This window comes from Antrostomus carolinensis, unplaced genomic scaffold (genome assembly GCF_000700745.2).
Source record: "Antrostomus carolinensis isolate BGI_N321 unplaced genomic scaffold, ASM70074v2 scaffold5093, whole genome shotgun sequence".
Lineage (NCBI taxonomy): Eukaryota > Metazoa > Chordata > Aves > Caprimulgiformes > Caprimulgidae > Antrostomus > Antrostomus carolinensis.
This window is the reverse complement of record NW_010304329.1, coordinates 183,265-204,722: the sequence shown is the minus strand read 5'-3', so window position 1 is coordinate 204,722 and position 21,458 is coordinate 183,265. Positions and strand designations below refer to the sequence as shown.

The 21,458-nt window shown below is 35.3% G+C and overlaps 1 protein-coding gene across 1 annotated transcript in view; it reads left to right on the top strand.

The window, feature by feature from the left end:
- LOC104522179 (guanine nucleotide exchange factor VAV3) overlaps positions 1-19,205 on the top strand; it is a 56,617-nt gene extending 37,412 nt beyond the window's left edge. Inside the window, exons 6-10 of the mRNA XM_029084117.1 lie at positions 1,557-1,673; positions 2,358-2,445; positions 6,562-6,691; positions 16,588-16,739; positions 18,448-19,205. Of these exons, the coding sequence (XP_028939950.1) occupies positions 1,557-1,673; positions 2,358-2,445; positions 6,562-6,691; positions 16,588-16,739; positions 18,448-18,489 (529 nt within the window). The 3' untranslated portion in view covers positions 18,490-19,205. The remainder of the gene's footprint in view (positions 1-1,556; positions 1,674-2,357; positions 2,446-6,561; positions 6,692-16,587; positions 16,740-18,447) is intronic.
- The last annotated feature ends 2,253 nt before the right edge of the window (positions 19,206-21,458 follow it).

The following is a 21,458-nucleotide window of genomic DNA, read 5'->3' as shown; positions in this document are numbered from 1 at the left end:
ATCAGAATCAGATCTAAACAAATAACAAGCCAAATAGAATGTTTAATATTTAAAATGGGTATTTTAAATGAAATTCTAGCGTTTGCTCTATTTATAATTTTGTTAGAAGAAAGCATTATGGATCAGTCTTTATTTTCTAAGGATTTATAATATAATTTTGTTAGAAGAAAGCATTATGGATCGGTCTTTATTTTCTAAGGATTTATAATACTTTATAATACTTTATAATTATAATACTTTATAATTGAACTCTTTACTGGAATTCGACTCGCTTCTTGAAAGGTGATTCTGAGAAAAGGGAATAAGCATAACTTGTGCTCTTTCATTGGTTTTATGCTTTGTCATTTAGATATAAGTTCTGATTTTCTCTAGTTTGTCAAAAGTGAAATCAGAATCAGATCTAAACAAATAACAAGCCAAATAGAATGTTTAATATTTAAAATGAGTATTTTAAATGAAATTCTAGCGTTTGCTCTATTTATAATTTTGTTAGAAGAAAGCATTATGGATCAGTCTTTATTTTCTAAGGATTTATAATACTTAAATGAAAAATAACTTTAGGCTGAATACTTGCACATGTATTTTATGCTAAACTTCAAAATGCATTTTCCCTGGTTTGTTTCACGAAATAACTACTTTTTTATTTAAAGCTCTCTTCTAACTGGCAGTGATCTATTAGTAGGAAATTTTACATAGCAGTGGTCTGTGATGTTGACTGTCTTTAGACTACTTTCTAAAATGGTAAAATAAGCATAATTTCCCTGGAAGCTAAGTCACTTTCCTCAATTAACAGTTTAGCCTCTAGTTTTGCAAATAAATATCTGCTGACAGCCTCTCATGAAGTCCCACCCAAATCAGCAAGGCAGAGCAAGGACACAAATCTGCTTGTACAGTCAGGCTGCAGAATTGATGACTTATTTGTCTTGGCTTTCAACATGTAGTATCAGCTCTTTGAAATTTGGACATACTAGGCTGAAAGGCTGAATTTTTTTTGTTTTGCTTGTGCATGTTTAGTCTACCCCATTACACTTTAGCCTTTAGAGGTATGAATAATTATGAAACCAAATGAAAATTGTTTGTTTGTATAAATACCAAATTTTTGTATGGATCTTTTTGACCTAATATATACTGGTGCTTGATTCTCCACTCTGTTAAGATAAATCCCACTAGAACTCAAGGGGGTTCAAAGGTTCTGGACCACTGGTTTATTGCAACACATGATTCAGAAAAACATTTGGTTTTATGAGCTATCCAAGCCAGTAATAATTCAGCTAATGCTCAGGCTCAAGTACTTTCCTTAACAGGCATTGTATTAAACATGTGCACAAGTACTTTTCTAATTAAGAATTCCCCCCTACCTGCCTTTTCCCCAGTGTGGAATTTTTTTCATGCTTTATTCTTTGTTCAAATAGCTAGAAGTGGTATTCAGTTGCAACTCTCATATTTTTAAGGTCCCATTATATGCAGAATACTGGGACTCTGCATTGCATATTTAATAGACTTTTCTTTGTAGCTTTGAAAAAATAATATGCAATTTTTATTGTTCTTTGTTAAAGGTTTGCAGGAGGAATGGAAAGACTGCAAGCAGAGAGTGAACTTATTAACAGAGTAAATAGCACTTACCTGGTGCGGCACAGGACCAAGGAGTCAGGAGAATACGCAATTAGTATTAAGTAAGTGGAATAAGATCTTCTACAGAAAGTTTTCCTGTTCTCATTTATGTCTTGATAATATTTGAAATAAATAAGGAAAATAAAAACCTGTTTCAATTTATATAATCATACACAAGCTTTGAGAGAGTCAATATAGGAAAACTGAAGTTGCTGACAAAAATACACAGAATTTATAGTAGGAAGGTAGCAATGGTTTTACAGTGCTAGTGTAGCAAACAGGTCTACAAAAATGATGATCTAGTATACCGGGTGAGAGTAAGCAAGTGTTGGGAGTGTAATGTGGTCTGCTTCTCTGAAGTGATCATGAATGTTTCAGAGAACTTGTCAAAGCCATTTGCATCTCAGACATTTCAGTAAAATGTGGGTTCATAAATTTTGTAGATTCAAATTGTGAGAGTCTTGTTTGCTTTCATGTTTATCAACATAAATATAAAAGTAAGAAATACACAGGAAATCCCAATTAGGATGAGCAGTTGTGACTTTTTCCCTGAATACAGATTACCTCTTCAGCTGTACTTTAATAAATATATTTGGTTAATTAGATGTCAACTTTGGTTTGGCACAGATATACATTTTGTCTGAAGAATTTATTTCAGTGGTGTTATTGGGGCATGCCCTTAGGTAGTTATTGATTGCGTCTGATTAAAAACACATTTATATTCATAAGTTCTTCATTGCCCATAGGTACAATAATGAAGTGAAACACATCAAGATTTTAACAAGAGATGGCTTTTTCCACATTGCAGAAAACAGAAAATTTAAAAATTTAATGGTAAGCATTGATTAGTTTTTAACAATATATGATTTTCTATGTAGCTGTTGCTGTTAGTGAGAGCTACTTTGGTTTGTGAAATTACAGAAGGCCGTGAGAGCGAGAGATTTGAATTGTATCTATATGTGTTAGTAGGATAATTTTTTTTTTAATATTTGTGGTTAATGCTTTAAGTGATGTTAGTATGTGCTTAAAACTACATATTTATATTTAGGACTTGATGGTGTCCTTTGCAGTGATGTGGAAGAAAGGAGGAATTTGAATTCCATGCATCAGGCCACTATGGAGTTAGGCTGACTCTTGAAAGGAGAATTTGATGTCTTTGGAATCTTCCCTTAGACAGTAATGATCTCTAAAAGTAGCTAGGTGAACATTCCTTCCCAGCCCACCACATGTATACGTGTACTGCTGAACATAGTGATGCCTATTGTTGTGTAATTTTAGAGGGAGAAGGATCTAAGGTGCAGCTGTGTCAGAGAGCCCAGAAAAACTTGAGAGAGGCTGGTCTCCTGGTCTTGGTGCACCAGGCAAAGAAGTTCAGCTAGAGAATGGGGCTGTCTAAACTGATAATAGATCAGAAATCCTTGTTGGAATAGTAGTAATCTGGAGACAATATCAGCTAGTCTAAATTAAAGCAACTGTGTGGCTACTTCAAATTTATACTCTGTGGTGGTAAACCACTAGCAAGCTATAGTAATAGCACACAAGACATAGGCTCTCTCATTAACTTTCACTCCAACTATAGGCATAATTCAGTCCCAGAAATAAGAGTTTGGTGTTCTGACTGTCCAGATCAGTGAATTTTCAATGTTATGTCAGAGTCACCTTGTACTGGGAAGAAATTCCTTTTTTTGTACTTCAATTTTGAAGAATTTCTTGATATCTCATTTTGCTCAGACAAGACTCATAAATACAAGGTGTCTGAATGAATTACCTTAGTGCATTTGTAAAATTTTACTGCTTAAGCATTTGCTGATGCATTGTTAAAGGAAGCTCATTCAATGTATTATATTTAGTGCAATCAATTGGATTAAAACTTATGCTGCAGCCTTCCTGCATGCATATCCAAATACTCTAAAACAATAAAGAAAAATGAAGAACAATGCAAAACAAGAGTAGGGAGAGAAGCTTTAAAACTGAGAGACCTTAGAAATTATTTTTTATTTAAGCACTGATACTCTGTAAAGCAAGAGTGGTAAAAAATCAAGCAGAAATCTCTGCTTTGCCTAACCCTATTTGAAGTAAGTGCTCATTAGGATGGCAAGAAAACAAATTTCCTGATGAAGAATGCACCAAGCTGTTTTTGCACTCCAATATATTAATTTGACACTTAAAAAAAATATAAAAAAGTGTTTAGTGTTAGGGCTGAGGACCCCAAGATCATCATTGGTAGCAACAGAAATCATGGTGTTCCTCAAATGCATGAAGGAGGTGGTGGCTACTTAATCTGCAAACACTACAAATGATTCACTGAAAACTGATGAGAACATATGAGCGCTCTCAGGATCTTGACAAAGCATGTGAGCTGGAGTCGCATGCTACCTGATATCTGCTTATGGTAATGATGCAGTGTAATGCACTGATGCAGGTTCCAAAATAGAGCTGAATGGTCAGAGGTAGATGTACAGGACACAAACTTGGATAAAAAAGAAACAAAAAGAATATGCATTGCATCAAAGAATTGAGAGGACAAAAGAAATGTTACCTTATTGCTACCAATTTAGTCTTGCTAACATTCAATTATGAAAAAGTCATTTCATAACTCAGTTTCGGGGTATTATGAGGTCTGCCCTTGAGAGTTATAGACAAGTGATAGTGTCAGTACTGTTTGCAATTGCTGTGGAGCAACTGCTTTGTTCTGAGTAGATGCCAGAGAAAGTAACAGTGGAAGAAGAGAGGAACGAAAGTAACCTGAGTAGAACTGGGAGCAGAAGAGAGATAAAGTCAGCAGCCATGGAAACCTAAAGTAGTGATCTGCAGTGACACAGTGTTCTGTACTACTTTGGAGATGGTTCAAGTAGAACAGCTCTTATACGTAGTTTTCATTGTACATGTGAAGAACTTTCACAAGAGTGATTAAAATGTGCTAAGTGTGTAAAGCAGGCCAAGGTGCAGTGAGAGGTCAGCTCTGCTGCTGCTGTGACTCATGGTAATGTGACAGACTCCTGAGGGGCCCCTTCCAAACTGGCAGGGGCTACTTACCTTACTCACCTGTTTGTAAGCTTGCTTCTGAGATTTGTGCCATGAGTGCTTTAGAAGCCAGTTGTTTGTCGACTGGTTTCATATTAAATGGTATTAAAAATTAAACTTTTAAAAGCAACTGAATGTTCATGACCCAAAGTATTTTTTCTCAGTTTGTAACTATTTTACTTACTTTGCCAACAAATAAAATCTATTTAGTTGAAATTCTTACTATCTTTACCAAACAGCATAATTCTTACAGATTTATGTGGTGCAAAAAGGCATCAAATGTTTCACACTAATTATTTTACCATTTATCCAGAAATCCTACTTTGAATGCTGCTTACTTACAAATCACCCTCTCTGTTGTCTTGGTAATTTGGATGTCTGATACTTGGTGATGATATGTGACCAAAAATTTGGTTGCTGTCATTGTAGCTTGTGTGCTGTGGTGGTATTGGCAAACAAAGCCCAAACAGGTCATAGTCTCCTGACCTTTCTCCTTACTTGGAGTGTGTCAGGTCTGTGATTATAAACTGTTAAAAGGAGGTGTCGATTTTACTTGGCTTTACTTAGCTTTGGACTCTGCGTTAGAACAAGTTTGAGACATGCAACAGCTCACAGTGTGGGGAGTGAAGTGCTCCAGAGTTCCATTCAGAAGATAACCTCCAAACTATTATCAAGAACTTACGGTTTATGCACAAGACTTTGGACTAAATAATTTGAGAGTCATTTTGTTTGGCTGGAATTAATATATCACTAAACGGATATAGGCCGTTGTAGGCTAATAATTTTCTTAAATTTTTTGTTTAACTAGAAGGACATGATTGAACACAGTACTATTTCCTTATTTTGACCTAAGCTTGGCTTGGTCAACTTCGATTTTTGGAAATCTAACTGTAAGTAGAATAGAATGACAGAGTTAGTGGTAGGAGTGAAGGGATTACAGTAAGTACCTTGCTTCGTGCTTGCATTTCTGAAGAGTGAAATCCCACACTTGAAGTATCATTAATCAAATTAAATACATTTACTTTTAATTTTCTGGTCACTTTTATTCTAGACTGTGTACAAACTGTGATATTGACGTTATTAGGGCCAATTCAAATGTAATAGTCAATGGTAGGGGTTTAAGATCACAAAGGAGTAACAAGAGCTGTCAGTATTTTAGAATAGAAGCTAAAGTAACTTATCTCTTTGGTTACATAAACTATTTGAAACAGTTTTTTATATTTTCACATATATATATATATGCATGTGCGTGCATATATAAAAAAATTTGAGCATTTATATAAAATTTGTCTGTGTGTGTAAGTCTGTTTATATACATGCACATGTATACACACACAGACACAAATTTTTTGGATTGGACCCAAGGAGAATGTGAAATGCTGGATTTTTCAGAATGCACTATCTGAAATTCCTCACCCAGAAAACTCCCACAAATTTTAGTGGCAGGGCCTTGAAAGTTTCAAATGGTCCATGTATCTGCTCATTAAGTTGCTGTTGACTTATATGCTTACATGCAAACTGCATGCTTTATTTTGGATCTATGTACTTACAAATGTATATGTGGATAAACATCACTTATCATTGCAAAAGATATTTGAGAAAACAAAGACAGTTACTGTTGCATACTTAACAAGCAGCTGATCTTGCCTTCTGCCTGACTTCAGAAAAGCAAATACGTGCTCAGTCTGGCTCAAAGGAGCAATAAGTGTTCTCTTACTCAAAAAAACCCAACAAAAACCAGTTAAGTATCAGTGTAAAAGCAGTCAATATTTAGGGTACTTGATTTTTTTAAAAAATACGTACTGTGTGATGTTGTATTATAAAATAGTTTACTGAAATGATAAAACTGTCACTGACTGTACATCAGAATGTTGAAAAGGATGTGATTTCAATTTCTAGTGACATAGTATTTTTCCTTTCTGAAAGGAACTCGTAGAATACTATAAGCACCACTCTCTCAAAGAAGGCTTTCGAAGTTTGGATACTACTCTTCAATTTCCATACAAAGAATCTGAAAACTCAGTGGGACAAAGGAGTAACAAAACAGGTGTTAACTGTGAGTACTATAAATTTTTGTATATTATTTTCTGTCATATAAATATTATAAGGACAAGGTATTCTGAACATCTTCATTTTCAATTTTTGACTTATAACCAATTAATATGGTAATATTTTTAGCTAGGATTTTTTAAACTAAGCAGATTCAGATCTGCCAGGAGGTTTATAAACATGTCTAGCAAGTTTGTCTTGCTGCCAAACTTAAAATCTCCCTGATATTCAAAAAATTTATTAGGCATGCTGGTGAGAGATTAAACTGCATCCTGCCTAGTTTTTTCAGGCGTTTGCAAACACGTAGCTACAAATGTTAAAAATATCTGTGACAATTTCTAATCCTTAAAAAGAGATTTAAATAAATCCGTCTTGTAGTGTAGCCATATGAAGTAGCATCTCAGTAATACCACATAAATTTCTAAAAGAAGCATTAGACTTACTGTGTAATAATTATTTTTATGCCTGCCTTTTAACCTTAAATGTTTATTACAGACCTCTGAGCTTCTGAAAGTTAAGGTACTATTGTACAATGTAAATAGCAGTTAAAAAGTTTTGAAGTTTAGAAATAAGCTGAGAAGATTTATAAAGCATGTGATATTCTTTATTTAATCTATTACAACTTAAGTGGAAGTTAGCGTGGTTTCTAGGACATTTACAAGTTCCATATTACTGATAAAAACTACCACATGGCTGGCCTCTGGAAAATATATTATGTTTCTTTCAAAAAGCCAATATTAGATTTGCAGTTCTGCAGACAATGGCTGTATCTTTGTACTGCAACAGGTAGTAAGGAGAAAATATAAATTAAGAGGGATTTTAACATTATGAAGACTAGTATGAAAGACCATAGAATCCAGTCTGATCTTTGTGATGATGAAGCTGACTGTGTTAACTTTCATTTGCTGTATTTACTTGCTTGCCTCTATTCCATAACATTTCTATAACTTTGGAGACCTTCTTCCTCTCCTAATTAAAGTGAAGATAATTTAGGACAGATGATTGTAAGAAACCAGTGCATCTTTGTGCATTTCATTTACTCTGTCTCTATCTCCCCATTTCTTTTTATTCCTTCCACTTCTGTTTTCTTTCACTGCCACCCAGGACTCCTGTCAGTTGTTTCTTTGCGGTGCTGTATCTCAGTACATCTCCATTCTTGGTGAATTTCTGCCCTGTCCTTTCTTCTTCCTTTAGCTTGCAATATCCCTTTGCTTCTCTCTTCTTCTTGTCATCTCTTGTGCTTTCCTCATCCCTTGCCTCCTCACAGCATTGTGGCTTTAATTGTTGAGAGGATATACCCTGTTTATGTCACTTTGCATTTGTTTTGGTTATTGTTGACTGTGAGCAGAGCTGATTTGTTTTCTTTCCATTCTTAGGCCAGTCAGGATATCTGTACTGTCCATCAACTTATTAGTCTGCGAGAGTATTAGCTCAATTGTTTCAGGCTTTACAGGATACAAGACTTACAGTACATCCTCATTACCTTAAGGCCACATACAAAAGAAAACATCTCCTTTAACGAGATCTTTTGGGCAGTATATGGAAGAGCAAGGAAATGCGTGTGGGATGCTCTCATTTTAGTCAGGTGTATCTCTGCTACAGTAAATATCAGCCATTCAGTGTTACGAACTGTGCTGATGGGAACTGACAGGTTTTGTCTTAGGCCTAACCGATCAAAAAAATCTCTCCATTCTCAGATTCCTCATAAAATCTAATAGATTTCTACAATTCTGCTAGCCACCTAGATTGACTCTGGATGACCCTTTCATTTAATGGATTTGACAGTTTTCTTTTAAGTGTTAGCATGCCCTTTTTTTTTTTTTTTTTTTTTTTTTTTTAAGCAAAATTTCCATGATTATCAGCCCATCTGTGAGTCACGCTGCTCAGTTTTAAAAGCTGTCCTGTTAGTTTTTACCAGGTTGATGTTGGAATCACTATAGATCTAGGCTGTGTGAACGCTGCTAGGCTGAATTTGGAAAGAAGTTGGTTAGGCTGCAGTCTTGTATAGCAGAGGAAGCAAGTAAGGCAATGGTTGGACACTAAGTTCACTTCACAGCCCTCAGTGAGAACCACCACACATCTGGGTTTTTTTTACCTCTTCTCACTTAATCTGAGTGCAAGAAAAAAGATGTTGAAAGAAAGCCAGTTAAGTCAGCTAAAGAGGGAGGGAGGGAGGGAGGGGGACACTTTCCCACTTTTCAGTTGTTCAACTACTCAGTGTCACATTCACCTTATTTTAACAAGCATGGGGCTGAAGCTAGTTCGTGTAATGAACTTTGACAGTTTCAAGCTGTTTTTAAGGAGGTTTTGGTTTCAGTTCAGTGTTTTGTACTACACTATTCACATGACTGTATCTGGATTTTTTTAATGAGACCATCTTTTGAAAAGGCATCAGCTGCTTATTCAGAACAGCTGGTATTTAGCATATATAATTGACAGAATAAGTGGCAAAAGTAGTTCTAAAAAAACATGAGTTGAACCACTGTAGACTTTGACAGAGTTGTATCAATTGCTGCTGCCAAAATTTGACTTTCACAGAGCTGCTGTAAAATTGAATGGTAATACCAAATTAACTTTCTAGAATAATGTAAGAAAGGATTATATTATTTTTTGTAATTGTCATGTTTTCGTTTACCCATTGAAGGAAAGAAAATCAAGTGGCATTTCAATATAAATCATAATAAGTCACCTTGTAACTTCTTAAATTTTCAGAGAATTTGATTCTTCCTTCAGCATCTACTAGATTTTTTTGAACAAAAATCTTCATTTTATGGAGATAGTTAAGTTGGCTTCCCACTTTAATTAGAACTTTGCATTTTAGTCTCCTGGTCTTGCAGAAGTCACCCATTCTGTTCTGATGCCTGACAGACATTTACTTTTCTCAATATAGAAATTAAAGTTAATTAGGAAGATTTTTTCGGAAATGGTACATTCTTTCTTCTTAATTTTTCAGTCCTAGGCTTTTCTAGATGTAGTATGATCAAATTTTGTTTTGCTACACAGAAAGATACTAATTCTTAGATTAGAGGGATGATCGATCATTTAATGAAATAAAGGCCAAAATGTAAGAAAAGTTGACGTTCTTCTACAGAGTAGTTTTTGGCACTTTATTTCCAATCTAATGATGCAGAGCACAATCATATTGAGAAATCTGAGTCTTTATGAAATTTAGATTTTAATATAACCTAAATCACAAAGCCAAATACTATTTGAGTGATGGTTTTTCATCACCTATAGACTAGGAGAAGGTATATTAACTAGTTTTATCACATCATTCTACTAGTTTATGCATTAACTGTGTAAAAGTATCTGTTAATAAAGTAAAATTAAACAAGTGTCACCTCAAACCCTTAAGGAAACAAAAGAACCTAGCCTTTCTCCTTAAAAACCAACACCAAAACCCTTTTAAGTGATGTTTAAAACCAGACTTAATTATCTGTAGAAATCTAGTAGGATTTCCATGCTCTCATATGTTTAGTTGTCCAGAATTTCACACGTAAAACCAAACCTCCACTTATATGGGACAGAAATTCTTGAAAAATTAAGATAATGTATGAACAGGAAAGGACCAGTCACCTTCTCTATATAGCACCTAATCTGTCTTTATTCCTGCCTGCTACTTTTGCACACTATCATTGTACTTCTGTAGAAGTAAAGGCAGTTATTTGTCTCTAAGGATGGGCATACTACTTCAGTCAGGTTGCCCTTTCAGTTTGTGTAGCATATTTCCACACAGAGCTGTCACCTAGCTCCAGTATAAAGGAATTCCCCTGGTAACCTCATGCATTCTTAGATAATCCATTTAGTATTAGAGGTAGAGAAAGCACCACCACTCTGAAGTATCAGAACAGTTTGTAGCGTGCAAGAGGCCCCAGAGTATGTTTCTTTTGTTTTAATTTATGACACTAACCTAAACTGCTGTCCGTTTATGTTGTGGTTTTTTGGGTTTTTTTTTTGTGTTTGGTTTTTTGTTTTGTTTTGTTTTTTTTTTAAGAAATAACTGGTAGCTTATGAACGTTAAAATACAGTATTGGTCCTGTGTGTTTTATTTATGCTAGTAGTTTCATTTTCACAAATGTATCTATCCTGATCCAGGTAAGATGCACAAAACAGTATCATTACCTCCACCATGGATTCTTTGTTAATTCCTTGCATAAAATAGTTCTACTTGTCATTTGTGCAAATGTGTCATGTTTAGTCACAAGAATAAGTTCAGGGAAGTAGCTGTACATGATGAATATAACCCTGCTACATTTTTAAGGAACACTCTTGGTCAGTAATTATAGATATTATTAAGCATAATTTAGAGGCTACATTATCAGTTATCCAGTTGAGGATGATCTTCCCTTTCCAAATCACAGCTGGGAGCAAAAGATCCCAACCTCATTAGATATTGTACACTACATATCTTCTTTAAAAGAAGGACAAAATGTGAGGACATGTCAACAAACTATATTTCCATTTGAAGGGATTTTAGTTCACTTAATTTCATTTTGTGTTTAAAAATACATTGATGTTAGGTTTGGTGTCAGGGGAGGAACTCTAAAATTTCACCTGAGAAAGCTGTTACAGGGACTAGGTTGATGTGCTGGTTCTTCAGAGGCCAAACTTAACACTTTTTTTGCTTGCTCAAGGGTTTTCTCTCAAGTCAGGGAAAACTGTAAAGATGAGCAATACTGTTTGGGCCTTAGAGGATGTAGTTTAGCCGTGGAATTCCTACTGATGTTAATGATTATCAGAGCAAAATGCATGCTTTTTCCCATGCATAATATGAGACCTCAGTTCAACTGGTACTTAGACTGTGTTCCTAATTAAGGGTGTGTGACTAGTCTTCCTGGGCTGAAAAGGAGTTCTTACATATGTATGAGTTTCTGCTTTTGTACTGTTAAGGAGTGGGGCACACAAAATTAAAGAAGAAGAAGAAAAAATCTGTTAAATCTGAAAATATTTGCAAGAGTCTGCAGTTTTAATTTGGTTTTCTGAAATCCTGAATGGGTATCTTCTTTCTGCTATACTTTTTGAAAAATGCAATTGTTAAAAATTAAATCATAGATCCAAATTTTCTAGTTATTATAGTCAATTTCCTTCCAGACATCCTTAGTAGGGAACCTTAGTTTCCTTATTATCAATGAATTATATAGTTAAAAAACTATTATTTAAATCTTGTGCCAATATTTCAATGTTCTTTTGCTTTTCTCTTTTTCTCTTTCTTTCTCTAAGCCCCTTCTTTGTTCTGTGGGTTTTCTTTTGTAACTCCTCCAGACTACAGCTTTGTTCCCCCTTCCTCCACTCCTTTCTGGTCAGGTACTGCTTTACTGCTTTTATACTTCTAAATTTGCTTCTGTTGTTTCTGTGTGCAGCAAGTGAGGGAAGGGACGAATCTAATACTTAAATTCTTCTCTCACTCCAGAACCTGAGTTATTACATGTTATTCTTGGAGTGTAACAAAAAATCAAACTCTTAAACTTCTGAAAAAGTGTATCTTAGAATAAGCAGTTTGAATAGGTGTTGCAAAACTCAGTTGTTGCAGCAGATTCAATCAGTGATCACTTGGCTGTTAATTTGCTATGTAGTTGATGTCTATGAGCTATATATATTTTAATATATTTGTTCAAATGCACAAACCTGAAAATTTCACTGCTTGTAGATAAATAATGTATTCGTCCCATCCCTGCAGCAAATCATACTGTAGCAGCACCTTAGAATACAGTAGGGTTTTTGTAGAAAATGCTTTCTTTAAATTCTGAATTACCATTGTTAATTAATTTTACCCATCAGCTTTCTAAATATTGTTTTCTTTATTCTCATTTAACCGTCTCTGGCTTTAATAAATGCAAACATTTTAAAGTAGAGTACTGAATAAAAAATACTTGAAGTAGTAGCAGTGGTAGTCTCAATTAGTGCATCAGTATGGCTATGACTTCCTCTAGTCCCCAAGACCTAGTTTTCAGAGAGGTGAACTACATCACTGGACAATTCAAGAAGAATTTTGCTAGTAAAAAGGTAAATGCCTTTGAGGAACATATGGAAGGAGCTACTACTGTTAAGAAAGCCGTGTTCGCTCACGTACACCAACACACCTCTGTGTACAGGGAATGGACGACTTGGCTTAGGTTGTGCAAAGCAGGATTGAGGCTGACTTTTGCACTAGGGAAAGGGAGGTGTCTAGCGTGCATGAATGTGATTGTAGTCATAACCAAGATCTGAGTAGGCAACATGTTTTACACCTGCCCCACAGAGATAATCCAGATTGCTTAGTGCTCAGGGGTGGATTCTTATAGCTTTCAATAATTTCTAGAAGGGAGAAGGATGTAGGTGGCAGCTTGGTAGTAGAATGGCTAGTGTGCTTACTTGTGCTGAGAGTGTCTCTGATGAGCCGTCCCTCGATTCATGCCAGGGATTTCAATTTCAGTGTCCTGTACTGCTCTTGAATGTTTTGCCCCTCAGTTGTTCATTGTTTCGGGGTCTGTTTTGTCTATTTCTGTCTCCTTACATACAGATTTTTTGGGTGGCAGATACTTTTACTTCCTCTCAGTAGTCACAACATTGACTAAGAGTCCAAGCTTTAAGGCACTCTTCCAGTTGACATTTACTCATATAAAGTATGCAACTGTAGAAAAGATGAATAGAAAGTCATTCTGGTATAGCCATTTACCCTGTGGTCATGACATTCAGCTGGAATGTCTGAAGCACTCAAGAACACAAAGGAGATGAGCTTTGGCCCTTTATTGTAAGTAAATAAAATGAGCTTCTATAATTTTGGGCAAGGATAGAAGATAATCTCTTTCATTCAACTGCACAGTACTTGATCGTAAAGTCCATTCTTACTGAAACTGGTATCTGTTCCCTGAAAACAAAATTGTGAAGTGGCCTACAGTGGCAGAACAGCAATCAAGACTCAGAGTCACTTTAAGCCTATCACACATTCCCATATATGGTTTCAACAAATTGTAATTATATTCCTTTTTTTGTAAGAAAAACTGCTTTATCTGAAAATTCTTAAGTAACTGTAACAGTAAGGATTCAATGTCTTGCGTATCACAAGATGCTGTGTGAAGTATTTCTTTCTACAAGTATGAAATAGTAAAGGAAAATACTGATTAGTAATTTTTAATTTAAGTTTATCTACCTGTTTGAATGGGACTTCATATTCTGATAGATAGGCTACATCGTATGTTCTTAGTAAAACCATCTTTTTAAAAATAGCCAGAGAATTTGCTTACATTAAATGAACAAGTAATTATTACAAGTATTTTTTTTCAAAAGGGTCTTCAGAACTTCCTTAGTTCTACTGATATGGAAGTTGATAACTCAGGAAAAGGGTTAAGCTGACTTGGGAGCACTGCTGGAGGTGCTGCCCATGCTTGTATAATAGAACTGAGGTTTGTTAAACAGTGCAAGTAAATGTATGTCGCTTCAAGGAGCATGGAAGCCAATACACAAGAGCAACCCTTAGGGCATATGGCTGCAGAATTACGAAGAGGGCATACCACAAGGAGAGAGAAAGAGCTACTCACAGCTTTTATAAAGATACACTGGCCCTTGTGGAATTGAAGCACAGGAAGAAATGTGAGCTAGACTAGCCTGCTGTGATCACATGGAGCCTCTTTTTTGTGAACCATAGTTCCTTTATCAGTGGCCCAAACCTAGTATTAAAATTAATTTGCAGCACGTCTATCTCATTGTCAATGAGGAACTTTTCCAACATACTCTAGTGTTGAATCAAAACTGACTATATAGTTCCCAGTCTTCTCTTCTCCTGTTTGCAGAAGGAAAGGCTAGGTTAATCAAAAGTGTATTGTTGTCACTCACGCATGTGCCTTTTATTCACCTCTATCAGATTTCTCACACTATTTCCTGTTAATCCTCTGAGTATCTCCCTCCTACTACACAAGGTTTAGTTATTACTGCTTTCTCAATAGCTTCTTTTCTGTTTTCTTGCTTTTTCTCTTTCCCCCACTTTAATATCTCATTCATGGTCTCCTGTTGGGTACTTTCTTTCCATCAGTCTCTGCTGTATATCCCATTCTGTCTTCCTCATCCTTCCTGTAGCTATCCTATTTCTTTCATTCAGCATTTCTTCTCTCTCCCATCTGTACAGATGTCTTTTCTACATGCTGACTGTCTTCTCTCAAGTTTCATTTATCCTGGGACAGCTCTGATTGGGAATTCAGGGTTGATAGCCTCTACTCAAGTTGTTTTTGTGACACACACATCTCTTTCACAGAGGGATATGGCTAACATTTTTTCCAAAATTAGCACTGTCATGATATAAAAGAGGGCATAATCTGTTGCCAAAACAGTTTTTTAGGCATTCCATTTTTATGATACATCTAATAATAATAATTTAAACATAATATTTGTTGTTATTTTAAAACAAATTGTTTTTATTGTCTCTAAGTTAAAAATATTTGAATACATAATGATTTTCATGTATTTAATACTATTATGCAAAAGCCTCTTTTTCTATGAAATGACCTCAGTGGGGTCAGAAGAAATGTTAAATACGAGCAGAGCTGCAACTGTCAAAATTTTCCAGCTCATTTGTCATGTTTTGTGTTCCTGATTCAAATTAAAGGCAGCTAGCTATGAACTTTTAGTATTACACTGTTGAAGGCATTGCTAAAACTAGAATCTTAATGGTATTTCCTAAAGACGATTGGGAATTTCTAAGAAATTGGAAAGAGTTCTGAGAAAGATTATGATTATATGTACATTATATCAAGTCATCCATCATGATCATACGATAAATTCTTTTGAAATCTTTTCAGCTGGAGCTTGCTTGTTCTCATAAATTTCTACCTACAGTGGCTTACATAGGAAAACAACTGCAAAAGAAAATGGCATTAATGGGAGGGAAAAAAAAAGAAAAGAATGCTTTGGCCAAATTATCCATCTGCAAAATGCCATAGAATAGTAGATGTTTTTTCTAAACTGCTCAAGTCAAAGACCTTTATCTCTTAGGTGCTATGCCCACTTTCCTCTCATTGGAAAAGTCAAGGGTTTTTTTTGCAAGTTTGGACATATTACATCAGGGTTAAAAATAAGATTATTTGGGAGAGGGGGTTGGTTTTTGAAATTAGTTTTTTTTATGTTTGCTTTTTAAAAATAATTCCCAGTGTTTTATTGCTTAAAACGCCTGGGCTTTAAATTGGCAAAACGCTCACATAGTGACGTAGCTTAGAATTTTTAAGTATTAATTTCACTGCAACTTTAGAAAAAAATTGTAAGAATATTTTTCTTCATGAAAAGTTTTGTAGAACAGATTCACTGGTGATTTACAGAATAAACTGAAGAGTAGATTTACATCAGTCAATGTTCATGCAGATTGTAACAAATGATCCATACAAATTTCCTGTGGAAACTCTTTACTTTTTTGCTCATGCTGATGTTAGCATCCGATTTTAAGTGCATTAATATTTAACTTGGGAGTTGTTTTTGAAAGAACAGCACCTTATTCTGTTTGTTTTGCTTCATTAGAGGTTTAAAATTAAATCAACTGTAAATGCTAATAATTCTTTTGGAAAGAAACTGGTGACCTGTAAAATATGTTGATGCATGTAACTGGCAGCAAGTTTTATTATGAAGCACAAAAATACAATAATTGTGAATGTGTTTAGCAATTTTGAGGTGGGGGATATTTTATTTATGTCTCATCTAGTTCGACTTTTTTCTAAAAATAAAAAGAACTATTAAAAAATAACATAAAATCCCTTCAACTCTTACACCATTTACCTATGTTTAAACCTTCTTGATCTGTGTAGTGCCGATGCTTTCACATTTGCATAAGAATAATACTAGTGTACATTATTGTGAAAATATTGTTTTGTATTTTACAGTACTGTTATTTACATTACTGTCATAGCCTTCAATTGACAAACATCAATGTCTGTTTCATTTCAGTGCTAAGCCCAAAGGTGATAGGCATTGCTATAGCCAGGTATGACTTCTGTGCAAGAGACATGAGAGAACTGTCCTTATTGAAAGGAGATGTTGTAAAAATTTATACAAAGATGAGTACAAATGGCTGGTGGAGAGGTGAAGTAAATGGAAGGGTAAGATTGATTTTGTTTTATTTCTTTGTCTCATTTCTGCCTTCACTGACAGTGATTTTGTAAAAAAAAGAAAAAAAAAGAAAAAAAAAGTAAAAGAAGTGTGTTCCTACATCGTAAACCTTCTTTGTTTATTTAAATTCACAAGATGCAGTGCGTTCTCATCTCTGTTTCATAGGAGCCAGGCAGGACTCTTGCCAGGCAGCTTTCCCAGCATCTAAATTAATTGGTTATTTAATGTGACCTACCAGGCTGAACATTTGGGCAAGATTATATGGCTGGAAAATAACCAGGATTAATAGTACAGCTACAGCTGAACTTTCTTGAACTGTGTTGCACGTGCGTATTTAGGGTCAAAAGCTCAGGTTCTGGTGCTGTGGAAGTTTGTTTAGGAGTTTAAAACAGAATGATTTCCACACCTTTCTGCTAGACTATAATGCAATCGAATCAGCTGCTTCTTTGATCTCTAAAAATATGTGGCTCATATGAAGTGGCATATTTAGCAGGGATTTTTACAAAGTCACTTTACACTGCACTCTGAGACTTTCATGGAAGTAAAGTTTCAGTTTTAACCTATAGAAGCTATATTGTTCCAATCTTAGTATACTGCTCTTTAATGCAGATCAGTCAGAAGTGTTTGAGGCTGCTGTTTCCATGTCTAAAGGGCTGAGATGCAGGGTCAAGGAGTATGAGGTGGAAGAAAGTAGATTGGCTGGAAACTGGAAGTGACAGTCTAGTTGAAGCACATTTACTGTTTTATGCAATTTGGAGAATTTTTTTTAATATACATAGGCCTGGTTATGGTCTTAAAGTCAAATGGTCAATGAGAGAATAAGAAATAGGAAAGCAGAAGAAATGATGGTCATCTTACATACATTTTACATGTGAAGAAAACTGAGCATCTCACTCTAATGCAGCTACCCACATACTAAAGGATGCCATGTTATATACTAGCATTCTTTCTGATAACTTTCACAGTTTGGACTTCAAACCATAAGCTCATCTCTGGACATATTTTGGTAAGGTAGCCCAGAATAAAATCTATGCAGTTACTTCTTCCAATCATGCTCTAGGTTTGTTTTTGAGGTCTTTCATGAGTGTTAAATTGATTTAGGTATAAAGAAGTCTGAAAAACCTAAAGCGAATAGATAAGACAATAGAAAATATATTACATTGCTTCCCCGTGTGTTTTATATAATCCTTATTTGACATATCATTAATCTCAGAATGGAGATAGCATTATAACTTATGAAGTGTAAAACACAACTCCACCTTCAAGTTCTATCTTATTTAAAACTACTGTTGGTGGCAGTGGAATTTGACTCCATGTAATGCAATTGAATCAGTCACTATTTCCTTTGTAAGAGGACTCCCTGGATCTGACTGAAACCTGTCAAATATTTAACCGCTCACTCAAAATTAGCAACATTCTGCCTGTAGTAAAACTACTTTTGCTCTTGGTATTTCTAGATTTTTTCTGAATGCTTAGACTTCCAATTTGAGTAAAAGGGGTTTTTTTGGGAGGGAGGTGGAGTGTGTAGATTAAGTCTCCAAATCATCATATTTGCAAGTTATTCTTTTATTTAGAGTACTTACCCAAACTGTAATCTTATGTTTACTAAACAGACCCATCCTTGTTTTTTCCTTGTTCAACCATTTAAAAAAAAGCCTGTGCATCTCATGTATTTTGTTCTGCTTTTCCCCTTTTTAGGTGGGCTGGTTTCCATCAACTTATGTGGAAGAGGACGAATGAATTAAAAACTTTCCTCTGCTGACCAGCAGTTTCAGGGATTTTAAAAATTTATTATCTTCAAAGTCTTGTTGGTCTTGTTAAGTATTTAAACAGCAACATTTTTGTCTGTCAGAACCTTCCAATCTTGATGTTGGGATTTATACAGAAGTTTGTGCTGACAGATTATTACCTTGCCCAGAGCTGTGCAAGAAACAACCTGCCAGTTTGCCATCACTGGGGATCAGTACAAAGTCCAACCCTCACCTTCCCAGAAGATCTCTGGAAAACAAATTTCTTTATGCTCCTTTTCATTTCACCCTGTACTACACCAGGAATGCTAGCTATGGCTGAATATTTAATAAGTCCATTTTCTTCTAGCTAACATCTGTGATGATACAAGGAGATGAAGGCTTGTTATTCCTTATCACTGTATGCAGAAAAGAGAGTTCAATCATTCCAGTGGGCCTATAGTCAGTAGACTTGTCTTGAAACTTCAAACTACTTATCACCTTACAAACAGTTTTACTCTCACAAAAACATTCTGAAGGAAATATGAATGTAGTAAACATGAGAAGCATTCATGCATATATAATTAGTTAACAGACTGCTTTGAGGTCCTGCCTAAAGCTTCTAACAATGTGTTTAAAGAACATTTTAAAAAGGTGTAGTGATGTGGTATTGCTTGAAAAAGCATCCACAAAATGGCATTGTGGGATCCTTTCTTTGTCATCCCAGGTCTTTTTCTGTAAGGTTTTTTCATTTAAGCAGCTGACCATAAAAGTGCAACTGAGGATAGTCATGACAAGACATGACAAATTTTCAGCATTAACATTAAATAAATATTGTAGACCTATTCTGTAGGAGAATATACTAATGCAAGATGATGTCACTTCTCAAGAACAAATCTGTTTATTTTAATCTCTTGATTGATTCAGATGAAATTTAATGCTTCCAATTATAAACTGTCTTCTCCTAGTTAGACAGGAGTTTCTGTCACCTTTTGTACTCTTACAAGGTAATGCAAAGGGAACTTGCAGACTTCTTTGTGCCCTTTCCTCTCTTGTTCCCTGGGATGTTAATAGCATTTCAGTGAGTGAGTGATCTTGTTGCAGTTATGAACATCCCCAAGGAAAAATGTGTCTAGATTAGCAGGCTTGAAACATCAGACCTTGTAAAGTGGTGTCCACCCTTTGGTGAAGCAGCATTTTAATATATTTGTGGAGGATCAGAAGTTGTGTAGTTACAAGCTAAAATAAATGAGTGATGTCTTTGGTATGCATTTTCAAATATTTAGATAATGTCTAACTTGGCTCGAAAGCTTCTAAGAAAATAAAGCTCTTAAATGCATTTGCTTTCTACTATAACATTGACCAATCAAGAAAGTTAATTCATCCTGTCCCACATCCTCTCTTTTGCTTTTTGTCTTTTCACATAAGCATCTTGCAATTAGTGTGCATAGACACTGCATGATTTAACACCACAGTTTTACCAGCTCTACAAGCAACTTAATATCCATTGTTTGTCCACAGAGCAGAATCTGCTAGTACATATTTCAGATTCTTTTTGGCTATCCCCAGTGTTCTTTGCTTCTTTCTGGCCTCCTTTTGGCCATCAGGAAGAACCAAGCACAGCTTAGAGGATTCACAATAATCCCCTTCATGTCTGCAACTACCTTAGCCACCTGCTACACCTAGCATACACTGCTGTGTAAGTAGGGGAAAGAGGGGGTCTTCCTTCTCTAGAAATCCTCCACTTGGGAGATTCAGCCTTGCAGACAAAACTCTGCTGATGCCCTAACTTTTCAAGGATTTACCTCAAAATTATGTAAACTGTGATTGTGTTGATTACATTACTTGATGGAACAACTGAGAACATTTGTAAATATGTAGATTATGCATAAAACATATTTTGTAAATGATGTGTACAGCAGAGTAGACTAGGGTATACAGTCTTTGATCATGTTTTGCCACGCAGTTTTATTGTCTCTTGTGAGCTTGATCCTATATTCCTTAAGTAGACAAAGTTGATTCTTTCACAGTTTTGCCTGCTCAAGGGGTAGAGGAGTAGGCTCTAGGCCTGTGAAATGTTTAGTGCTTTGCTGTCATAGTTCTGAGAAGAGGCAGTTTAATTCAATATGAGTTGAGAAATACATCAGTAATTTTCAACAGCTTGGTTTTAGAATCATTTTGAGTAGTCATTCCATCCTAAAGTTGCTGTAAAGCTTTTAAGCAATTTCTGAATCCAGTAATCAGCCTTGGAGAAGAATGAAAAGCATAGCTAAACTTACTTTTGTGGCATAAATCTACATGTCATTGTCTGGTTTTAGTGCTCTGTATTGGTTGAGTTAATGCTGCATCTTAAACTATATTTTAAGTACCAAAGACTTCCTAAATATTCTGGAGTGTCTCTTTCATGTGCTGCTTTTGCCTGTACGGAGGCTTTGTTGTCATGCAATAATGGAGTTACAGTACTTTAATTTGTACTATTTTGTAAATATGTTAAATATAATAAACTGGCTAATTTTTTGTTTAATGATATGTGTCAAAATGTGTAGTTGGCTAGTATGAAGGTTGTGCTTCGTTTGTCCAACCTCCTTCTCATTGTGAGCAGAAGTTGCTAATGTTCTGGTTTGGTTTCCCAGATTTGTATGATCCTTGTTTAGCTGTAAAACTGAGTTGTCAATGTAAATGGGATAGTATAACTCCTTGAGAGCTTTTTATTGTCAGGATGATTTGCCTTCTGCCACATCCAGGAATGTGGTGGGGTTTTTTGTTTTGTTTTTTAGCTCTAGAGGTTTTTGTCTATCAAAGATGATACTTGCAGCTTTTTGATTGAAAAAATGTTGTTCTTAAAAAGTTTTCTTTTATGTGTCATGTTTCATAGCAATGTCCTTTCTCTTCTTCCTTCTGCTTTCTCCCTCTGTCATATGTGAATTAACATACAAATTCAGCTTGATTTGAGCTAAGATCTGAAAATATAGTCTGTGTCTA